The 22,729-nt window shown below is 43.8% G+C and overlaps 1 protein-coding gene across 5 annotated transcripts in view; it reads right to left on the bottom strand.

Annotated features, from left to right (window-relative positions):
* Nucleotides 1-1,396: 1,396 nt before the first annotated feature.
* The window catches only part of SLC5A11 (solute carrier family 5 member 11), a 56,910-nt gene continuing 35,577 nt past the window's right edge, over nt 1,397-22,729 (bottom strand). For all 5 annotated transcript variants that reach the window (XM_075528391.1, XM_075528392.1, XM_075528393.1 and 2 more), the window contains 7 exons: nt 19,104-19,239; nt 14,760-14,867; nt 14,285-14,435; nt 6,165-6,333; nt 5,296-5,511; nt 4,306-4,465; nt 1,397-1,674 (listed from right to left, as the gene is read on the bottom strand). In XM_075528391.1, the coding sequence (XP_075384506.1) occupies nt 1,469-1,674; nt 4,306-4,465; nt 5,296-5,511; nt 6,165-6,333; nt 14,285-14,435; nt 14,760-14,867; nt 19,104-19,239 (1,146 nt within the window). In that variant the 3' untranslated portion in view covers nt 1,397-1,468. The remainder of the gene's footprint in view (nt 1,675-4,305; nt 4,466-5,295; nt 5,512-6,164; nt 6,334-14,284; nt 14,436-14,759; nt 14,868-19,103; nt 19,240-22,729) is intronic.

The raw sequence follows: 22,729 nt of genomic DNA, 5'->3' as shown, positions 1-22,729 counted from the left end.
CAGAAAATTATTTCCTAAGCCAGAATTTGGGAAAACTTAAAAAAACCAAAACAACTCACCACCATCTAGTACATTCAGGCACATCCTGATGCTATCAGACTGTTTGGGTTTTGAAGCTAACAATATGTCTGTGGGGGAGAAAGCTTCATCTTTCTCCTGTGGAGCAACTGGTAGATTCAAATTGCTGACCTTAGAGTTAGCTGCCCAAAACATAACCTACTACGACGGCTCCTGGAATTTTGGAAGGGCACACCGTTTCCTGGTTTTCTTATAGCATATTTCTCAGCACTCACTTGAATCTATCTCTCGGAAATCATATCCAGGTGCACATGTCACAATGAGAAAACCTTCAGAAACCAGCTATTCCTGTACCCAAAGATAGTAACAGTGGAAGCCAAGAGAAAATGCCGGTCCCCTTCCTTTCACTGCAAAGGTAAGTTGGAGAAAGTTTCAAAGGCTAACTATCCAGCCCAGGAGATGTGGCTGTTCTCACAGAGAAATCCCATGGGCCTTTGAATTTGTTGTTGATGTTCCATACTAAATAAGAAAATGAATAGCTAGCCTTTTGAGGAAGAAAGATGTGGGGGTAACCAGCCCCTCGCAACTATCACGGGTTCAGTAGGCGCAACGGTATGGTTATGATATACAAAGATTAGAGCAAAGTCACAGAGAAGAGGAGAGAGAGTAACATAAAGAAATCAGACACATTTCATGGTAGCATGCTTACCTCAGCTCCTCCTGGTACACGTGGAGGTGGGAGACGAGAGGGCAGGAGAGAGCTCTGTGATTTATTTCTAAACAAACCTTACATATCATTGGGGACATGCAAGCCCCCTGATTACAGATAATTACAGATAATGGGTTGTAACACAGGCAGTACAAGCGATAGGATGGGGATGACCTAGGGGTGTACACCCAATAGTGAAAGGAGGGAATGGGGGTACATATGTGGCAAGATGAGCGGACCCTAGACTCAGTATAGTAGCCTAACCATAGTCATCCACGAGAAGTCCCGACTTTGCCTTTGGGCTCTCCTTCAAGGAAACAATCACTAACCTAATCAGAGGGAGTGGGCCCTACGTAGGGTGGGTTAGATTATACAGTCTAATTGCTCAAATTGGCTGATAACCCTTAGGGAGAATAACCTCTGACCTACTTTTGTTGACTTCCTAGTGTACAGTTATTTACCATGTGTAGCAAGTAGCATCTTGGGTCTGGCATATATTTGGGGGTGACAACTTGGGAGAAATCTTCTTGTAGCCCACAGAAAGAGTTACACATAGCTCCTTTTCCAGCTTCTAACTTTCTTCATTCTCTTTCAAGAAGAAAAAAGCTGTCATCTCAACAGTAGCTCTTAACCATCATTTGCAGGCTCATGGTAAGCAAGCTAAGGCTTTATTTTTATCTTTCATTAAAAAAATCAGGGCATTGAAAGTAAACAGACGTAGATCTTCGGGTTTGACCAACATTACGCAAAGTAGCCCCACAGAAAGATGGCGCCGCTAATGCAGATAATGAGGTTGATGTCCAGGAAGGTTTTCATGAAGGGGTTTTCCTCCAAGGAAGCCAAGGGACGTTCCGCTTTGCTCGCAGTCTCTTTCTTGTCCTGGCTCTCTAATCCACAGAGCCACAAGATGGCTTTCAGCACTTTAGACTTCTTGGGGGTCCCATCGCCTAAAAAGAACCAAGCAACGTCTTAGAGATGGGCCGTTTCTCCCTGAGAGGGTGGAGGGTACTAATTGGGTGTGTGTTCTGTGCATATGATAAGTATTTTTTAAATCATTTTATTGGGGGCTCGTACAATTCTTATCACAATCCATACATCCATCCATTGTGTCAAGAAAGTATGTACATTTGCTGCCATCATCGTGTGATAAGTATTTTATATACCTTTCTTGCCTGATTCTACAAGACAGGTATTTTGAGAATGTTCACCATTTTTAATGAAGAACCTGGGAGGCTCAGAGGGTTAATTAGCTCGAGGTACTTTCCCGCATAGCTGGCAACTAGTGGCAGGGGTGGGTTTAGGATCTTGCTATATGTCACTCTTCCCTCCGTATAACATTGCCTTCTAGAAAGTTGACAAGAAATGAACGTGTATGAGGAAATGTCCCTCCATTCAGAGCTGGCCTGCCAGCATGAAAGCCCACATAATACAACAAGCGCTGCCAAGGGAAACAGTGTTGTGTCTGAATCTTCGTCACTACCCAAATAACAACAGACACCGGTTCGCCTTTATTTCTCTTTAACGCACAAACTCTGTGTCTGTCCTTCAGTTTTACACCTTCAGCTTGACATAAGTTCATATCTATAATGATCAGAAATTTTAAAATAAAGACAGCTTCGATGTGAGGCAGAGACAATGGGGACTTGTGGGGACTTGAGGTCCCTAGAAGATCGATCTCAAATCTAAGGGACAGAGACTTCGATTTTGAAACGTGAGACAAATTTTGCCACATGGACATGTTTACCCAGTGTTGTGAGGTATTACCATTTTTCAAATGAAGGTGTAAATGTGGAATTGTATGTGAAATCACCCTATTTTAAAATGTTAACTCATCTTTTATGAAAACAGTAAATGGGCTAGACCAACGTATATCTCTAAGTGGAAAGTTTAAAACCACAAATTTAAAGGATGGTAACAGTGCCAATCAACCTTATGGGGTTGCACGAAGGCTAAAATGAGCTGTGTTTTAGCAAGCACATGACAAATGTCTGCTATTGCTCTTCTGAGACTTCTGTTGAAAATCAGTAAAGAACCGCCCATAGGGGCTGGAGACTGGGGACTCTCTTTGGGGCCTAGAGGATGTCAAACTCAAAGTCAGCCCCCATTTGTGGCTTTTTATTTGACGTAAAAATTTCCTCTTGAGTCGAAGTCAAGATGGCATCCAGGTAGAATCACCTGCTCGGCATTCCTGTTGCTAGACCAGAAAATTAAGAAATAAGCATGGGAAGCAAGCCCAAGGAGAAAGCAACGGGACCAAAATTTCCGGAGGGATGTAGGTGGGGAGGAGGCAGGGGAAGGAACAATGAGCAAACAACACCATGGACAGGGGAACAACTAGGGAATTAAAATCAACAATGAGGAGGATGTAGAGATCCTGGGGTTATTGGAGCAACTGCAATCAAGCTGAAAGGAATTACTAAGAGGCAGAAGAAAAGTGAGCGTGATGGTGGGAAAGGAGGAAAGTCAAAGGAAATCGAGGAAAGATCTAGGAAGCAAGGCTATGGATAGATGTATAAACATGGGTGTGCATTTATATAAATATATTAATTCATAAAAATAGAGGTTTTAGCCTAGGTACATATTTATATGACAATATATTGAGGAAGTAGAGGGACTTTGGGCCTCTGTTCAAGCCCTCCCTCAAACAAGAACAAGAACACTTTATTCTTACAACCTGGCACTCTGTGATGCTCACCCTCCCAGCACAATCGCTGAAGACAAAATGGGTGTATGAGCAAATGTAGTGAAAAAAAGCTGATGGTGCCAGGCTATCAAAAGATACAGTGTCTGGGGTCTTAAGGTCTTGAAGTTAAACAAGCAGTCATCTAACAGAGAAGTAACAAGCCCCCACGGACGAAGCACACCAGCCTGTGCAATCATGAGGTGTCGACAGGATTAGGTAACAGGCATCAGAAGACCCCAAACAAACAAACAAAAACATATTGTTCAGAACAAGGGGAGTCAGAGCAGAGACCCCAAACCCATCTGTAGACAATGGGACATCATCCCCTCACAGAATGGTCACAAGGAAGGGATGAGTCAGCCAGGGTGAAGTATAGCACTGATGTGCTCTGTATAGCACAATAGTCCTCTGGTTCCTTGAGGCTTCCTCAATCACCATCCTCATGACCCCAATCCTGTCTTTCATTGCGGGCTAGACCAGAGTATGTGCACAGGTACAGATAAGAGCTCAGGACACATGGAATCCAGGTCAGAAAAACCCCTTAGGAACAGAAATAGGAGTAGAGATACCAGAAGAGTAGGGGGGAGGTGGAAAGAGGAGGGGGGGGAAGAAAATAATTATAACTTATTTATCAAGGGGTCACGAAGTGGGGAGGGGCAAGGGAGGGTAAAAAGAGGAGCTGATACCAACTGGAATGTAAATGTTTATAAAATAATGATGGTAACTATGTACAAATATACTCGATACAATTGATGTATAGATGGTTACAAGAGTTGTAAGAACTCCCAATAAAATGATTTTTTTTTTAAATCATTCAAAGTTCTAATTTTAAAAATCCCCTTAAAAATATAAAGTTTTGAGGCTCTGATTATAACCAAGGAGAGAGACAGCTTACATCTGTGGGTTTTGTTCATGTTTTCTTGATCAATCTCTAGCTGGATGCTGGAGCTGCTAACCTCCCATGTTCCATTCTGAGGGCGGGTAAGAGATAGAGGTGGCACTTGCTCCTTCTGGACCACAGCATCATGGCGAGTAAACCAGGTCATGCGACTGACCTAAGGACAGAGAATCGTGAGGGAAACAGGCTACCACTCCCTTTTTCCCCCATCCTCTGCCCAACCCCAAGCCCAGCTTCACCTCTGGATCTGCTCCTTCTAGCATTTCCACCTCATCCTCCAACAAGCTTTGATTCTTGGGATTGGGAGGCGTTTCTCACGTCCAATGCTACCTTGTCCTTCAATAGCCCTGGATCTCATCTGGGGGCGTACCCCTCCCTTATTCTAGTCCTCGGGGCTTATCCTCAGTCCTGGGGTAGGGTGGGATCTGAAGGTCAGCCATTCATTCAGCTCATATCCATTCTCTGGACTGAGTTGATCATGTGTGTTAAACTGACTTCATCAATGGGAATAAAGAAGTTTGCCGGAAGTGTTGGGGGAAATGCTTATGCTCATGTTTATGGGTTTGCTTCCTGAGGATAGGTGTCCCTACAAGTGCTGGCTCCAAAGAGTGCCACAGGACAGAAGAGAGAGAAGGGATTCTGATGAACTCTTCATGGCCTAAAATCAAACCTAAGTCTAACCAGCTTGATTCTGACTCACGACCACACTATGTGTGTAAGAGTATATAACGTTACACCATCGGATTTTCAAGGGCTGCATTTTTTGGAGGTAAACCACCAGGCCTTGTCTTCTGAGGCACCCAAGGGTGGTCTTAAAGCTCTGTTAGCAGCTGAGCACATTAACTGTCCCACCCAACATCTCTGTCCTTAATCAAGTTGTCCCTAAAGTTTAGTTCTGGATTTTCAAGCTTTTAAAAGCACTCAAGTCAAAATCTTGTCAATTGCAATTAAGAGGTGGCACAAAAATACAGTCAACCACAAAGTTACCATCTCCTTGGGGGGTGGTGCAGTGAGCCAGCTCATAGTAGACGCCGTGATGAAGGTCACCACAGACAGAATGATGGAAAAGTAGAGGTAGTGGACATTCTTCACCACTGCTGGGCGCTCATCTGGCTGGTCACACAGAGGTTGTTCATAAATAAAGTCCAGGATGAGCCTAATCAAGCCGATGAGGATTCCCACCGTCAGACCTGAGAAGGCACCCTGAAAATCAGAGCACAAGCATCTCAGGAACATCAAGGGGAGATAGGGCTGCTAACATAAATCTCCTGGACTTCCAAAAGCTGTCTCAAAAGCTTTCCCCCTATGGTAGTCAATGAATCTAGGAACATTGGAGCTGCATATCTTTTACATACATTTGATCATGGACAAGTACTTTGTTTCATTCACTGTTAATTTCATTTCCCTGTTTACTGACTATGTACATGGAAATAATTTTGTACGGAGGGAGGGGGGAAATGAGGAGCTGATACCAAGGGTTCCAGTAGAAAACAAATGTTTTGAGAATGATGAGGGCAACAAAGGTACAAATGTGCTTGACACAGAATGGATGGATGTATGGGTTGTGGTCAGAGTTGTAAGAGCCCTCAATAAAATGATTTAAAAGAAAACAAATTAGTCAACAAGTTACTAGAAAATTATATTTTCCGATTTCCTAAAAATAATAATACTTTTTTTTTAGAAGTTTGCCTTTCTCCAAAGGTCAGATAACAGGCTTCTTGTGTCATCCTCCACAGAACTTCACTGCCCCTGGATCAAGCTCATCCTCAGGTCTCCTCTCCAGTACCTTCCACCCCCTCAACTGTCATGGATGGAGTACTTGGTTCTTAGATGGTGAAGGGTTAGTCACAGGGTACCTTTTCATTGGTCCGCTTCCAGAAACATCCCATGATGAAGACCACAGCCACAGGAGGCTGCAGGTAGGAGCTGATAGACTGGATATAAATGAAGAGTTGGCCACCCTGGCTGGCTTGTACCACGGGGATCCAGAGGATGGAGACCAACACCAGCAGCAACACAAACACCCTGGTGCCAGCAGGAGAGAGGACCCCCCATTAGTGCCATCTTCTTCGAGGCCAACTTCTCAAGTGCCTACACACTTTTATCTTTACCAAGTTCTGAACATATCAGATGTGTACCATAAAATTCACTCATTTTGTGTTTGCTATTAACTGATATTCAATCAGTCCTTGACTTGTGGTGACCTCATGCACAACAGGATTAGATCATTGTGACCCATAGAGTCATCTGGCTGGTTTGTGGAAGTACATCCGAGGACTTTCTTCCTAGTCTTAGTCTGGAAGCTCCACTGAAACCTGTTCAGCCTCACCGTAATGTACAAGCCCCCACTCACAGACGAATGGTAGCTGCACTTGGAGAGAATTGACTTGAAGCCCAAAGCAGTGTCCCACATGGAAGCCAGGAATTCTGCATCAATTGTAACTAGCAGCATACATTATGATGAAATTACTCACAACACTATTACTACACAACACTAAAGTCTATGTGTAACAGTCCTCAGGCAGGTCACCTTCAAGGCACCTTACAAGTATTAGAAATTTTGTCACCTAAGTGTTGCAGCCAACCCTCCCCCTAAATGCTTCACAGGTGAAGAATCTGTTTCAGTTAATCATGCGTGTGTCAGCAAATATCAGCATTGGAATTGACCAAAAGATGATACAGATTTCTCATTAAACTTTGTTTGAATGGGTCTCAAGATTCTGTGACAAATTTCTGGTCAAGTTGTTTTCCACTTAAAAAATACTGATTTTAAAAACTGGTGACTTAAATGTGCCACACACACACACACAAAAGAAATGGATAGTCACAGACATTCCTTCTGAAAGTTTTATGGTGCATTGTTATTATAAACCAGTCTGGCCAATGGAGAGAAACAGTTCTGACACCATTCTTCCACCACTGATGAAGACTGCTGTGACAGGTGTTAGGGGTAATATTCATTTAGCCTTCTGAGGAGACTCAAGATAGTCACCTGCGCAGTGAGGGCAGCTGCTTCCATTGGAGGATCAATTTGCTATCACCAGCCACGTTGCCTGGGAACACCTTTGACAGAGATGTTCTTGACATTGAAGCCTGCATTGTCCCCAGGCAGAGCTTCACTCAAAGCTTCAACAGAGTTCACTTCAGTGGCAACGTTCACTAGAGCAAAGGTGATCAGCAAGCCAGGTTTCAGAAGACCAGTTTCTACTCTGCCCACAGGGACAGTGCCGATACAATTTTGTAGACCCCTCAATAGGCAGACACAGGGGCTTGTCACTTGGGCGAGTTGCTGGCAGGATGCAATTGAGAGTTTCAAGCAGTGTGGTTCCACTGGCATTGCCTTCCTGACGGGTGACCTTCCATCCCTTGAACCAAGACTCCTGACACTTGGCTCCAGCACATTGTCACCATTTCCGACCGCAACTGCCACTGTGTTAAAGTTGTAGCCAATGCTCTTAATGGAGGTGCTGACTTCTGTTTGGGCCGGATCTGGACCAGGCAACTGTCTCCTCCAGATCTCCCGAAAGATAGTCTGCTGGATTGTGCAGCCCCTTCCCCCCACCTCTCAAGGCCAGAGCTGGACTGTGCCGTCCCTGCCTCCAGCATTCCAAGGGGCTTACCTCTCCAGGCAGGGTCTGTACAGCCCCTTCCCTCAGTGTTCCGGAATGATTTACTCACAGACCACATCCTGACTCAGACCCTGCAACTGCAGCACCAGAAGGCTTTCCCCTTACCAGTACATATGGCCTTAGCTCAAGCCCTATTTATGTCCCACTGCCTCACTTCCAGGTGTGATTTCTCTTACTTAAATCCTTGGGTCTCAGAACCCATCTGGGGGCTCAAGATGCCCCATCCTTCTTTGCTCTCCTTTCCCTCCCGGGAGTTCTTTCCCTGCCTCAATAAAATCTTTCTCAACTTCACATTCCTGGCTAAATTCTATCTCTGTTCTCCGCCTCCATCTCCAACCTCTCATCTTGGTGCATGAAACCCGGGAGGAGTAAGAGGTGTCTTGATGTGCCCCCGCCCACCCTTGGGGGAGTGCAGCGCCCCTCTCTCCTCCATCCCCCTTACCCTGAACCAGGACCTCTCAGCTGCCATCTGCTGGATCTACAACTGAGTACCTAGCAGTCACTGCACCTTCTGACTGGACTAGAGTGCAGAGTGTGTCTGAGCTTTTTCTACCTGTTTGTGTGGTTCATGCTGGCAGTCCTCAGGTGCCTGCTCTCAGATTTACTCTAAAATCGACTTCTTTTTTCTCTCTAGCAGTTCTGCAGTGCCTGCTCTCAGACCTTCTCTACAATCCACTCCCTCCTGAAGAAGGCTTCTGACTGCCCTTCATTCAGTCAGCCACAAAGCCAGGCCCCTCCCTGTCCCTAGCTTCCTGTGGTGTCTTTCACTGTCACTGACCCAAGGTCCCTGCCTGACGGTTAAAGCTGCAGGCCTGCGCCAGGTTAAAGTTGCAGGCCTGCGCCAGGGAATCTTCCTGTTCCAGGGAATCTAGGACTCTCCCACTGGGCCCCTACCTCTGACCGGGATGCTTCTTAGGGTTACTGGGCCACCTCCTGACTGACAGGTGCAGACAGGGACCAGGAGACGTCCTTCTCTGACCATACCCCTTGTAGTTTAAGACACCATGGAAAGCTCACTCTCTAAGCCTCCCAGGGAAAGTCCCTTGGGATGCCTCCTGATCAATCTCATTGAGCTGGGCCTGGCTCTGGATAATCGCCCTAAGCACGCTGTCTTTTTCTGTAACAAAGTGTGGCCACAATCGCAATTGGAAAATGAGTTGCACTGACCAGGACTTTCTATTCCAACATTCTCTGCGACCTCGACAATTTTGGTCACTAGACTCAAAAATCTTCTATCGGCAGAGGGTCAGTCCCTCCAAACCTTGAACCACCATTAACACTGCTTGACCTGGACATCGATGATGATCGACGAAGAAGCCCCTCACTTGGCAACCTCAGTGACCCACCCCCAACGCCCTGCCAGGGTAGCGATTGGGGCAGCAGGTAAGCCAGTTTCCTTTTAGTGGACAGGCCTTTTCAGTCCTCCCCCCTTCTCGGGCCCAACTTCCCCTTCCCGGTCTCTGTCTCGGCTATGGGAATTGATGGTCGTCCCTCAAAGCCTTTCATCACCCCACCTTTAATGACACCTTTTATTTACTATCCCCCTTAACCCAGCTTGTCAGCATTCATTTTCTTTTACCTGCCGCCCCTCCTAAAACAGTTCTAAAGCAGACACAGCCCAACTCCCTTACCTTCTCTCTCCCTCCAAGCAGCAGCCTTCATGTGCGGCAACCCAAACGATTCCCAGCAGACCTGTAACTCTTTGCTGACACTTAGTTAATAAAAAAATGTAAAGGACATCAAGCCAATAGTTCCCCGGGAACATGGGGAAGCAACAAAGCAGATAAAGACACTAATTCAAACCAGCCACCCCTGCCAGGCCTCTAGACTCTCCCCAGTTAATCAAAGCAACCTTTTAACAAACTTTCCTCCAATCTCCACCTTTACATTTACCAAACCTTTTTTACTTTACATGGACAAAAACCAAGGTATAGCAGTTAAAGTTCTGACTCAGTCCCGGGGGCCCGCTCTATCCCCTGTAGCTTATCTGTCCAAACAGTTAGCTATGACAGTCAGAGGCTGGCAGCCATGCCTCCGGGCCCTGGCGGCAGCTGCCGCCCTTACTAAAAAAGCTCTCAAACGAACACTAAGAGAGCCTATCCAGACGTTGTCTACCCACAAACTGCAAAACCTTCTCTCACACCAAGTCGTGTCTTTGCTGTGTCCCAGATGGAACCACTTCTCCGAAAGCAGAACTCATTGCTCTCACTCGAGCACTCCACTTACCTAAAGAAGATTCCTAACAACTAAAGTGTCCCCCATCATAAACAGTAAGTGAATAGCTCTCCCCGCCAACCAAGCTGAAGCTCTGGTCCATCATTCCCTGCACACAGGGCCCTGTGCTTTTCTTCAGGTCCTACAGCCTATGCTTTGTGTCTCAAATCACACAAGTGTCATTCACACTAGACAGGCCTCAGTCCCCTAGAAATGTTAAAAAGATGAATGGAATTATAAAAGGTCATCTGTCTAAACTAACTCTAAAACTATACCAGTCATAAATAGACCTGCTTCCACTAGCCCTAACTTGAATCCACACCACTCCTTGCTCTCCCTCTTTCCCAAGCCCCTTCAGGTTAATGTATGGAAGACCTAATTTAATCAACCATATCTTACCAGTCACACTATCACCACAGGAAAACTGCTTACTCTATGTCTCTCTCTTAAAAACTTTTTTCGACAAGGGTGGGAGGGTGGGGGGAAAATGGAGAAAAAAACAACTTTTCTCCAAGAATACGCAGACAAATGTTTATCTGCCCCTGATCCTGTGCAACCTGTCCTACCTTAATCAACCCAGAAGACTCTGTTTTGATTAAAAAAAAAAAAATCTCCATCCTCAACTTCTGCAACCCAAGTAAAAAAAAACTACACATTGTCATCCTGACAATTCCCAGAGCAATCAAAGTCCTCAAAGACCCCAATTAGCATCATCTGACTTATGTGAAATTAACCCCTAACCCTCACCATGACCATTACTCCACTCAGATGGTGGACCCTACCACCTTATGCTTGACTAAAGCTTCTACTTCTTACTCAATTTTGTTACACCCAATGCCTCCCTAGTCTCAGACGCGTACATGTAGCAATTCACAGTTCAGGAAACAATCTCTGAACAAAGCCTGCTGGAAGCACACAAGTTATAAAAGCCAAACCAAAGTCATCACCATAGCTAGTCTGTTACTTCATAAATCAGGATGCAAATAGCTTTTCTCTACATAAAGTTTACAAACATAATATAACTGTTAATACACCAACTCATTCTTACACTCCTATATTCACTACAATAACTCGGTCTCACGCTCACATTCTCACACTCTTATATTCGCTATTCATACAGCATTCATTTACATTCTGTGCACATGCCTGCACACACTCAACTGATTGGTACAAACTCGCTCATTTTTATTCATGCATTGCATGCCCATGTCTGCTCATTCACCCATTAGTACACAGTATACTCCAAACAGAACTTTAATAAACAACTCTAACTGGTCATAAACTCCACTTTAAAGTCTCTCACCTCCTTGTAGCAACAACTTACATCCCTGGTGCAGGTAACCATTTAAAGCCGTTGTTCATTAACTCTGTTAACAGCTGACAAAAACTCAAAAGTAGTTCATTGAAATGTTAAAGCTCTCCGCAACATGCCAGAGGAAATCAGGAAACGTCCCTGGGGTACCACCAGCCCTTCCTCGTGGTTTCAAAGTCCTGTCATAACCTGAATTATGCCTCTTGTTGGGTCTTTGGCAATAATTTGTGAACTGTTACTGTTGGCTTCCGCTGTGTTTAAATTTTTGTAGGACTAAATGAAAGCCATCTCCAACCTGACCTTCAACCAACTCGTGCTTTGCCCTTACAGTTCGCTGCCGACTGACCAGGCCCCAAACCTTCCAACTCTTAATCACCCCCTTATCTCAGCAGCAAGTTGTTAAGACAAAACACTATGCCCATTACCACTATTAAGAGTTTGGGATGTTTGGGCCGGGTCCTGACCATGTAGCCACCTCCCCTAGCTCTCCTGAAAGATAGCCTCCTGGACTGTGTGGCCCCTTCCCTCCACATCTCAAGGCCAGAGCTGGACTGTGCAGTCCCTGCCTCTAGTATTCCAAGGAGCTTATCTCTCCAGGCTGGGTCTGTATAGCCCCTTCCCTCAGTGTTCTGGGATGATTGACTCACAGACCACATCCTGACTCAGACCTTGCAACTGCAGCACCAGTAGGCCTTCCTTCTTATCAGTACATACATCCTTGGCTCAAGCCCTGTGTATGTCTCACTGCCTCACTGCCAGGCACAATTTCCCTGACCTTATTCGCTGGGTCGCGGAATCTGCCCGGGGGGGGGGGGGGGTGTGTGTGTCTGGGCTCTGCTCTCCCTTCTCTGCTCCCCCATCCTTCTCTGCTCTCCCTTCCCTCCTGGTAGTTCTTTCCCTGCCTCAATAAAATCTTTCTCAACTTCACATTTCTGGCTAAATTCTCTCTCTCTTCCATGCCTCTGTCTCCAACCTCTCAACTTCTTTAGATTTCCTCTTATTTCTTCTGACTATAGGGTGGCTCACTGGAATCCATCTTATTAACACCAACCATGAGCTCTTTCACACCCAGTGGTAGCTAAAAGGGCATGCTCATGGGTCTGTCCATTCTTGGTGATACCAGCTCCATCTTCACCAACACCAGCAGCAGCAATGAGGACAGCACAGTCAGCCTGCGCTGTTCCTGTAATCCTAAATCTCTGTGTCCAGGGGCATTGAGGGAAATCATATAGTACTTGCTGGTGATGCCACATCCACATTCAATGATGATGCCACATCCACATTCAGCTTTCAGCACATCGAAGACCCAGGCATACTTGAAGGAGCCCTTCCCCATCTCAGTAGCTTCCCACTGGAATTTTTGGATGGTGCTTTTGTTGATCTCACCACATTTGTAGATTAGTGACCAGCTGTAGTGGATTTTCCAGATGGGCATGTCTAATGATGATCATAATGTTGATAAGGGTCTTTTCCTTTCTACTGGTGGCTTATATTTTGGAGAGACACCCTGTATTCTGGCAGCAAACCCGTTGTGGAAAAGCTCATATGGTTTTAACTTGCATCCCCTCGTAACTAAGGATGTTGGGCATCTTTCCTGGAACTCCTTGTACTTACATACCTTCTTGATTAAAACCCCAATGGTAAGTTGTTCGTCTTGTTTTTGAGTTTCAAGAATTCTTCTTATACAAGGCTTTTATTACAGATATAGTAGGTGCTACTAAGTTAATTCCAACTCATAGCGTGCCTAAGTACAACAGAATGACGCACTGAGTGATCCTGTGTCATCCTTCCTAGCATTGCTCGGCTTAACCGCTTTAATAGATTATCAATAACGTTATCAAGATAGTCAATAGGATTAAGTTATCTTATTGAGAGTTTTCTGCCTTTTCTCTATGCCTCTACTTTTCCAAGTATGATGTCCTTCAGAGACGAATCTCTCTTGATACCATGTCCAAAGTTTGTGAGATAACATTTAATCACCCTTGCTTCTAAGGAGCATTCTGGCTGTACTTCTTCCAGCACAGTTTTGTTTATTCTGGAAGTCCATGGTATATTCCATTTTTTCAGCAACACCATAATTCAAATGCACCAATTCTTCTTCAGTCTTTCTTACTCATAGTTTAGTTTTTACCTGCAGAGGAAGTGACTGAAAAATATCATGGTTTGGGTCGGGTATGCCTTAATCCTCAAAATGACATCTTGCTTTTCAACACTTTAAAGAGGTATTTGGCTTGAGGAACTACAGCGTTTGATTTCATAACTGCCATTTCCAGGAACATTGATTGTGGATGCAAGGAATCTTGACAATTTCAATCTTTTTTTTTTTTCTTACTATATTCATGCTGGTCATTTCTGCTCTCCAATGTGACTCCAGAAGATTGTAGAATCTTTGGTATGGAAACCCTGAAAAATCTCTCCTCTCTCTTACCCTCAGGTATCAGTCTAGCTTTGCGCTCTTTCTCTGAATCCTTGAGTCCCTGGACTTTCACTAGTAATGATCATTAGCATAACAATAGCCCTTTAACCTACCCTTTTTATCCACAACTTACATTCAGGCAAGAATAGACTTTTCCCCTGCTGACTATTCTGTACTCAGTAGCTGGGTCATAATAGGTGCTCGTTGAACACATTGCGTATCTTGTGAGTGAATGAATGAGATCCGTATAAGAAGTCCTAATATTCCTTACCTTTGCTATGAGAGGAGGCTGAGCCCACCTGTAGAAGTAGTGGTTGCACTTTGCTTCTGTGTCAGCTCAACACTTTGCTTCCTGGGTATCTGGACTTTACACACCCCCACTGAGTTCCACCCAGCAGGCCTTACCTTCCCACAATCATAAGCTCTCTCTCAGATGCTCGAGGTCGGATGTGATTCCAGATGTCCATGGTGAAGATGATGCTGGCACTGTTAAAGATGGAGGTGAGGGAGGACATGAGCGCCGCAACCATCACAGCCATCATGAGCCCACGGAGCCCTGGGGACAGAAGGGAGACCTATGGACCTCAGGTATTTTCTATCAATAGTTGCTGCCTTCACTCATCACCCCATTCCTTTAGGCCCAAGAACACTGACGCAATGGGTTCAGCTTTGTAGAGGCTGAACATAGGACTGGGTTAACAGAATCTCAAAGAGGTACACTGGGCAGAGTCTGCTGTGAGTCCTGCCTCCGGGGCTCAGTCTCTCAGTGCAGAGCCCATGCTCTCCAAAAGCCCTCCTGTCTCACCCCTCCCTCATGTCAGAGCCCAGTTTGGTCCATTCTGGGAGCTTTGGGGACTGATTTAAGGTAAGGGGACATTACCTGTGGGCAGGAGTTCCAGCACAAGTTTGGGATATGCAATGTCAGAACAGCCAGAAGGGTTGCTACAGACCTTCTGGCAGATTTCTGGATTTGTACAAGCCACCTGATCTGTGGAGAGAACACAGCTCTAGAATTGAGAAAAGAGACACTCAAAGCCCTGGCTGAACATGAACAGACACAGGCTAGCTACAGGAGCTGAGGTAATTTATAAGGAATCCAGAGACCAAACTCTGTCCTTCCTGAAGAGTGGGACCCTTGCAATGGTCCTCCTACCTAACACCTGCCCAACCAAAAAACAAACACCCCCCAAACTCACTGCCGTCAAATCAATGCTGATTCGCAGTGCTCCCTGTGGATTTCCAGATGTAACTTTTTACCGGAGTAGAAAGCCCAGATTGTCTCCCTTGGAGCTGCTGGTGGTTTCAAAATACTCACCATGTGGATCACAGCCCAACACATAACTGCTATCCCACCAGGGTTCCCCAACACCTACTAAGCACCCTTTTTATACTGCAGGTGGCAGTACGGTGTGCTGGTTTAACGGGGTGAGTTCTCTTGTCAAAAGCTTTAGAATTTCTGACGTTTGAAATGCGGAATATTTCTAGCAGAGTCAAATCCAAAACAAAGCACCCAACCTCCTCCATTCTACCATGCTAACACCTGGTGGAAGTTTATTACGACTCAGATGCTGCAATAAACACTGCACATGCAGCATCTTATCTAATTCCCAGTAGCTCTGTGGGGAAGAATTTGTCTAGACCCATAAAAGCCCTGTATCATAGCATACATATAAGCAGCTCCATATTGATCTAAAAGCTTAACAAGGAGCTGGTAGCTGAGGTAGAAGGATAAGCAGAAAAAGAATGGTGGAGAGGTTTGGCTTGAACTTGGTTCTATAAACTGGGGTCCTCAAACTTTACCATGTATCAGAATATTCCAGATGGCTTGTTAAAAATACGGTTTGTAGGCTTATACCCATAGAGATTCTGATTCAGAAGGTCTTAGATAATATTTGAAAGTTTGCTTTTACTAGTTTCCCAAGTTATACTGAGCTGCTAAACTGAAGGGCCACATTGAGAATAATATTGGGTAAAAACTCTAGAAAAAGGAGACAAAAACCACTTGTTGCTAGCTATCATATCAATTCTGACTCATGGAGACTCCAGGTATGTCAGAGTAGAATGCGATCCATAGAATTTTCTGGGCCTGAAAGTAGGCCGATGCTTTTCTTTCAAGGTGCCTCTGAGTGGGTTTGAACCTCCAATTTTTTGGTTGGCAGCCAAACATGTTAACTATTTTCAGTACCCAAGGACTCCAGAGAAATGACAGAGACTTTAAATATACAGTGCACCCTCACCCTACTAAAATACTATTTCTTATGTATGTTGACATAAGTAAGTGTGCTCATGTGTGTTTATTCTGGGCATTAGACTCTAATCAGTTACATTACCAAATTTTGGGATCATAGAACATGGAGTTAAGTCTCATTTCAGATTGATTGATTAAGAGATTGGTTGAGGTCTTATTATTGATCTTTCAGATTGCTCTTGACTATAATAAAATTAACATGTAATTTTCTTGGAGCTAGAATAGCATGTAATGATTAAGAGTTAGGTTTTGAAGGCAGAGTCTAATATTGGCTCACCAGCTTCTGACAAACCACTAAGCCTGGTGGTTCCATTCTTTCCCCTAATCTTCACATCCAACTGTGGTAGTTACATAATTTGATAGGATTACAAGTGAAGGGGTGGAGTCTGGCCTGTCAAAATATAACCAGGGAGGTCTCTGTGTGGGCATGGCCTTCTCCTAAGAATTCTCCATGTTCATTGGACAGTCCCTCACAAAAGGGTCACATACAAGGGATGATAAATCTAGCACCGATGAAACGTGTAACTAGTTCTTTAATATTTCCTCTCCTTGCTACTATGGCCTTTGCTTTACCTCATTACTCTTGTTAGACCTGTGTATGTCCATTTGTATAATTAAGAGTGTTTGATGCACGAACACCAAGACAGATAACCCTTCTGAAACAGTAATAAGAGTAATGATTCCCTGAGGGTACAAGAAGAAAGGGTGTGAGGGGTGGGTAGGAAGGGGGAGCTGACAGCAATGATGACTGTATAACCCCACTCGAGGGGAATGAATCACAGAATTTCAGGTGAACAGATACATTGGATGGTATAAGATCTGGCTATACATGTAATAATAATAATTAATAATAATGGTTTCTGGGAGGCATGGTGGGGGTAGGAGGGGATAAAGTATAGGGGAGCTGATATCAAAGAGCTCAAGAAGAAAGAAAATGTTTTGAAACTGATGGTCATAACAATTATACAATTATCCCTGATCTAATTGAATTATGGATTGTTATAATATCTTTAAGAGTTCCCAATAAAATGATTTATTTTATATATATATACACACATATACATATATATAAATGCTTTTTAATGTTCTGGCTCTCAAAATATTTGCCAAAACAAATGAATCTCTGAGGTCCATTTTCTCACCTGTAAACTGGAAAAGACAAAAATAGTCTCCAGTCTATTCCCTATAGTCATTTTAAGGAATAAAAGAGAAAATACAGGTATATAATCATAATAATACTGAACACTTATGTAGTGCTTACCATATACCATGAACTGCTTTAAATATTAAAAACATTGTTATCTCTTTGTACATTCTACTTGACCTGATTGAAATTTGGGATGATGTGATATATATATTATTATTCCCACTTTACTTCAGGCAAAGAAGACATTTTTTTACTTATCCAGAGTTACACTGCCATCAAGGGGCAGTCAAGTTAAGACCCAGACAGTCCAGAATCAAAGCCCATATTCACAGCCGATAGTCTTCTGGGACACTCTTGGCACAAGGGCTGTTCCACTCAAGCACACATGAATAGTACTAGTTGGAAGCCAGGTTCTTTCACTTCCTATGTCAAACCTTGCCCAGTAGCTATATGTTTTCCCATCAAACCATCACAAACCACAGGTTCCAGTTCTTACTGCCCCCTGGGCTTTTTACAATCTGGTCCCCCCTTTTGGAAACAAAATCAGTGTTTCTGGTTTTTCTTTTTCTTTTATAATTATTTTTGGGGGAGCTCATATAGCTCTTATCACAATACATCCATCCATCCATCCATCCACCCAGTCAAGCACATTTGTACATGATTTGTTGCCATCATCATTCTCAAAACATTTTCTTTCCACTTGAGCCCGTTGGTATCAGTTCCTCATTTTTCCCTCCCTCCCCCACCCTCTCTCCCTCATGAACCCTTGATAATTTAGAAATTATTACTATTTATTCATGTCTTACATTGACCGCTATTTCCCTTCACCCACTTTTCTGTTGTCTATCCCCCTGGGAGGGGGTTATATGTAGATCATTGTTATCGGTTCCCCCTTTCTACCCCCCCTCCCCCTCCCCTCCTGGTATATCTACTCTCATTATTGGTCCTGAGGGGGTTATCGTGTTCCGGATTTTCATCTCATCTGAAATGGAGGAGTACATCACCAGGTCAGCCAACATGGATAGCTCCCCCTCATCTTTCTCTTAACTCTTTCTTCTTAACTCTAAGGACCCTAAATTTTTTTTATAATATTCTGGACCATCCTATTCCATATTTTCTTTATTTTTACATGGAACTGTGTAGAACAGGTCATAGGAGAGAAACTTTTCTGCCTCACATTTCCCTCTTAGTAACAGCCTTAGTGTATTTGAAGGAAAACTCACTGATTTGTTTTTTGTTGTTGTTTTGTTTTCTTGTACTGGCCACCAGTTCCTAATATCACACTGACCCCCCATAACATTACTCCTTTCGGTCTGTTTACTCCACAGTGAAAATCTCAATCCTTTCCCAACTTCAAACAACAACAAAGACAAATTACCATGAATCTTTAATATTCCTTGATTATTGTTAGTACCCTAAGACAGGGAGTTTCATTGAACCAAAGTTATAAAATCACTGAGTTCAAACACTCAGAGAACTGATATCTCGAACTACAGGATTCAAGTCTAGTATGTGGTTTCAAAAAAAACTCAAAACAAAACAAAACATAGTTGAAGCAGGGCCCCCCAAAAATCTCTATTCAGTTGAACCTGGGACAGCTATAGGGCTTATCTACTGAGTCCAAACTGGGCGATTGCATTAGGCAGGAGTGGCCTGCAAAGAGACACTTCAAATCTAATCATCACTAGGCAGGGACTTCCAGTCACATCCCCTTGGAGTGCACTGCAGTATGTTTAGAAGACTCCACAGATGTCTGAGACACAGATGTCTGAGTCACATACAGGATTTGAAACTCACAGACAGATGACCTCTCCATATTGTCTTCTCACCTGGGAAGAGAACACGGCTGATCATTCCAGGGAACACCATCATGAAAAGGGGAAGCACCTTCAGGTATGCGGCCAACAGAGAGCCTCCTTTGGCGTGGGACAGGTTCTTGGCAGCCAGGGTCCGCTGAACAATCACCTGGAAGACAATGAGGGTAGTTGGAACCCGATATGGCTTTACCTAAAAGGGCAAACTAAGGGTGCATAGGAGTCCTGAAGTGGTGTAAACAGTCAAAGTGCTTGATAGCTAATCCAAAGATTGAGGTTCAACTCCATCCAGAAGTGCCTCAGTAGAAAAACTTGATGATTTACTTCTAAAAAAATCAGCTGTTGAAACCCTATAGGCCCTCTGTTATAGCAAGAATGGGTTTCCCATGAGTCAGAATCAACATGACTCAGAATCAACCTGGTACCGGCACTGTGTATATGGCTTCTTGACAGATGTAGGAGATGGGAATATTGCTTGCCTGATTTCATTTTGAGGAAGCAACTCTTTTCTGTTCTAATTCTTTGGGGTTCATGTGGAGGAGCTCTGACCTTTATCCTGCTTCCACGTCACTCCTTTATTCAGGCGTTGGAGTGCTCTATAGAAGTGCTCCACTTCCACCCAAAGCTCATCTGTAGGCAACCGGACACCCCCTTACAGAAGGTATCAGATCACTAGGAAGAGACGAGTCAGCCAGGATGCAATAGAGCACCGATGAAACATCCAACTTTCCTCTAGTTCTTTAATTCTTCCTCCCCCCCTACCCCACTATCATGATCCCAATTCTACCTTACAAATCGGCTAGACCAGAGCATGTACACAGGTACAGACAAAAGCTGGAAACCCCTCAGGACCAATAATGAGAATAGCAATACCAGGAGGGTAGGGGAAAGCTGGGGGGAGAAAGGGGGAACCAATCACAGTGATCTACATATAACCCCCTCCCTGGGTAAGAGACAACAGAAAAGTGGATGAAGGGAGGCATCAGTCAGTCTAAGACATGAAAAATGGTAATAATTTATAAAGTATCAAGAGTTCGTGAAGGAGGGTGGGGGGGGGATGAGGAGCTGATACCAAGGGATCAAGTAGAAAGAAAATGTTTTGAGAATGATGATGGCAACAAATGTGCTTGACACAATGGATGGATGTATGGATTGTAATAAGAGTTGGATGAGCCCCCAATAAAATGGTTTTAAAAACAAACAAACAAAAGAAGTGCTCCACCTCCTAGGCTACCATCATTGGTTAAAGAAAAGTATATAATATCCTCAGACCAGGCTAATTAAAGCTCTCCATGGGAATCCTAAATGAGTGAGGAAGAGGCTTCCTTCCCCGATACATCACTTATCTGTCAGTTTGTCATACTGTGATGGTTTGTGTGTTGCTGTGATGCTGGAGACTATGTCACTTGTACTTTAAGTGCCTGCAGGGTCACCAAGCATGAACAGATTTCGGCAGAGCTTCCAGACTAAGATCAGACTATAACAGATGAAAAGGCTATCCACTTCAGAGGAAATAGCAACTGATAAACTTATCGCTAGCATTGAAACCTTGTCAGATACTGAAGACAGAGATATAGAAGCAGAACCTTGTTAGAGATAGTGCCAGTATTCGAGGCCCTCAGATCAGATGGCACTAAAGGAGGGTGCGCTGTCTTCTCAAAGTAGACTCACCCACAATGATGTGAATGGAGCATAGCCTACGGGAGTCAAGCCTTTGAGAAATTCATTTGCTGATGAGACACTACTAAAAATGAGAGGAAACAGCTGCAAACATCTACTGGTAATTGGAACGTGGGATACATGAAGTATGAGAACTTCTCAAGAACAGATTTGATGCATTGAACACTAAAGACAGAAGACCTGAGGGGCTGTGGGAGGACATCAAGCACATCACTCATGAAGAAAGCAAAATGTTACTTAAAAAACAGGAAAGAAAAAACCAAAGTGGATGTCAGAAGAGACTCTTAAAATTGCACTTAAGCTACTATAGAGTAGCAAAGGCAAATGGAAGGAATGATGATGTCAAAGAGCTGAAGAGAAAATTTCAAAGGACAGCTCAAGAAGACAGAGTAAAATAATATAATGATGTGTGCAAAGACCTAGAATTAGAAACCCAAAAAGGAGAACATACACAACATATCTTAAATGGAAAGAATTAAAGAAAAAAATCGAGGCCTCAAGTTGCAGTATAGAAAGATTGTATGGACAAAATACTGAACGATGCAGGAAGTGTCAAAAGAAGATGGAAATGCTATATAGTCACTGTACCAAAAGGAACTAGTCAACATCCCACAATTTCAGGAGGTAGTATATGATCAAGAACCAGTGGTATTGAAGAAAGGAGTCCAATATGCACTGAAAACATTAGCCAAAAACAAGACCCCAGGAATTGATGAAATACCAAATGAAACGCTTCAACAAGCTGATGAAGCACTGGAAGTACTCCCTCATCTATGCCAGGGAATTGGGAAGCAACGACTTGGCTAGCTGACTGGAAGAGATCTTTTTTTTCAATATACCCATTGAAAAGAAAGGTGACCCAAAAGAATGCTCAAGTTATAGAACAGTATCCTTGATATCACGTGCAGGCAAAATGTCACTGAAGATCATCCAACAATGGTCACAGCAGTACGTTGACAGGAAGGTGTCAGAGGTTCAGGCCGGCTTCAAACGAGAACATGGAACAAGGGATATCGTTGCCAATGTCAAATGGATCAAAGCAGAGATTACCATAAAGATGTTTACTTGCGTCTTATTGACTATGCCAAGGCATTCGACTGTGTGGGACACGACAAATTCCGGATAATCTTGAGAAGATAGGAATTCCAGAACATTTCATTGTGCTCCTGCAGAACCTGTACTTGGATCAAGAGGCAGTTATGCAAATAGAATAAAGAAGTACTGCCTGGTTTAAAATTAGGAAGTGTGCGTGTGCGGAAGGCGGGAGGAGGGTTGTATCCATTCACCATACTTATGGAATCTCTATGCTGAGAAAATAGTTGAAGAAGCTGGATTACATGAAGAACAACATGGCATCAGGATTGGAGGAAGGCTTATTAGCCTACAATATCAAATGATACAACGTTGCTTGCTTAAAGTAAGAAGAATATGAAATACTTGTTGATGAAAATAAAGGATTTCAGCCTTCAGGATGGATTGTAACGCAATGTAAAGAAAACCCAAATCATCATAACTGGACCAATAAATGGAGAGAAGGTTGAACGTTGTCAAGGATTTTGTCTTACTTGGGTCCACAATCAATGTTCATGGACGCGGCAGCCAAGAGATGAAATGAAATGCAACACATTGAATAAATCTGCTGTAGAAGATCTTATTAAAGTGTTGAAAATCAAGGATGGTACTTTGGGGACTAAGTAAGGTGTGCCTGACCCAAGCCGTGATATTTTCAATTCCTCAGATGCATGTGAAAGTTGGACATTATCTAAGTAAGAGAGATGAAGAATTGATGCCTTTGAATTACGGTGCTGGTCAAGAATATTGAAAGTACCATGAACTGCAAAAGAAGAATCACCAAATCTGTCTTGAAAGAAGTACAACCAGACTGCTCCTTACTGGGGCCATATTGGCAGGAGAGACCAGTCCCTGGAGAAGGACTTCATGCTTGGTAGAGCAGAGGGGTG

This window comes from Tenrec ecaudatus, chromosome 12 (genome assembly GCF_050624435.1).
Source record: "Tenrec ecaudatus isolate mTenEca1 chromosome 12, mTenEca1.hap1, whole genome shotgun sequence".
Classification (NCBI taxonomy): domain Eukaryota; kingdom Metazoa; phylum Chordata; class Mammalia; order Afrosoricida; family Tenrecidae; genus Tenrec; species Tenrec ecaudatus.
Note: the sequence above shows the minus strand (reverse complement) of the source record. Positions and strands in the feature narration are given on the sequence as shown.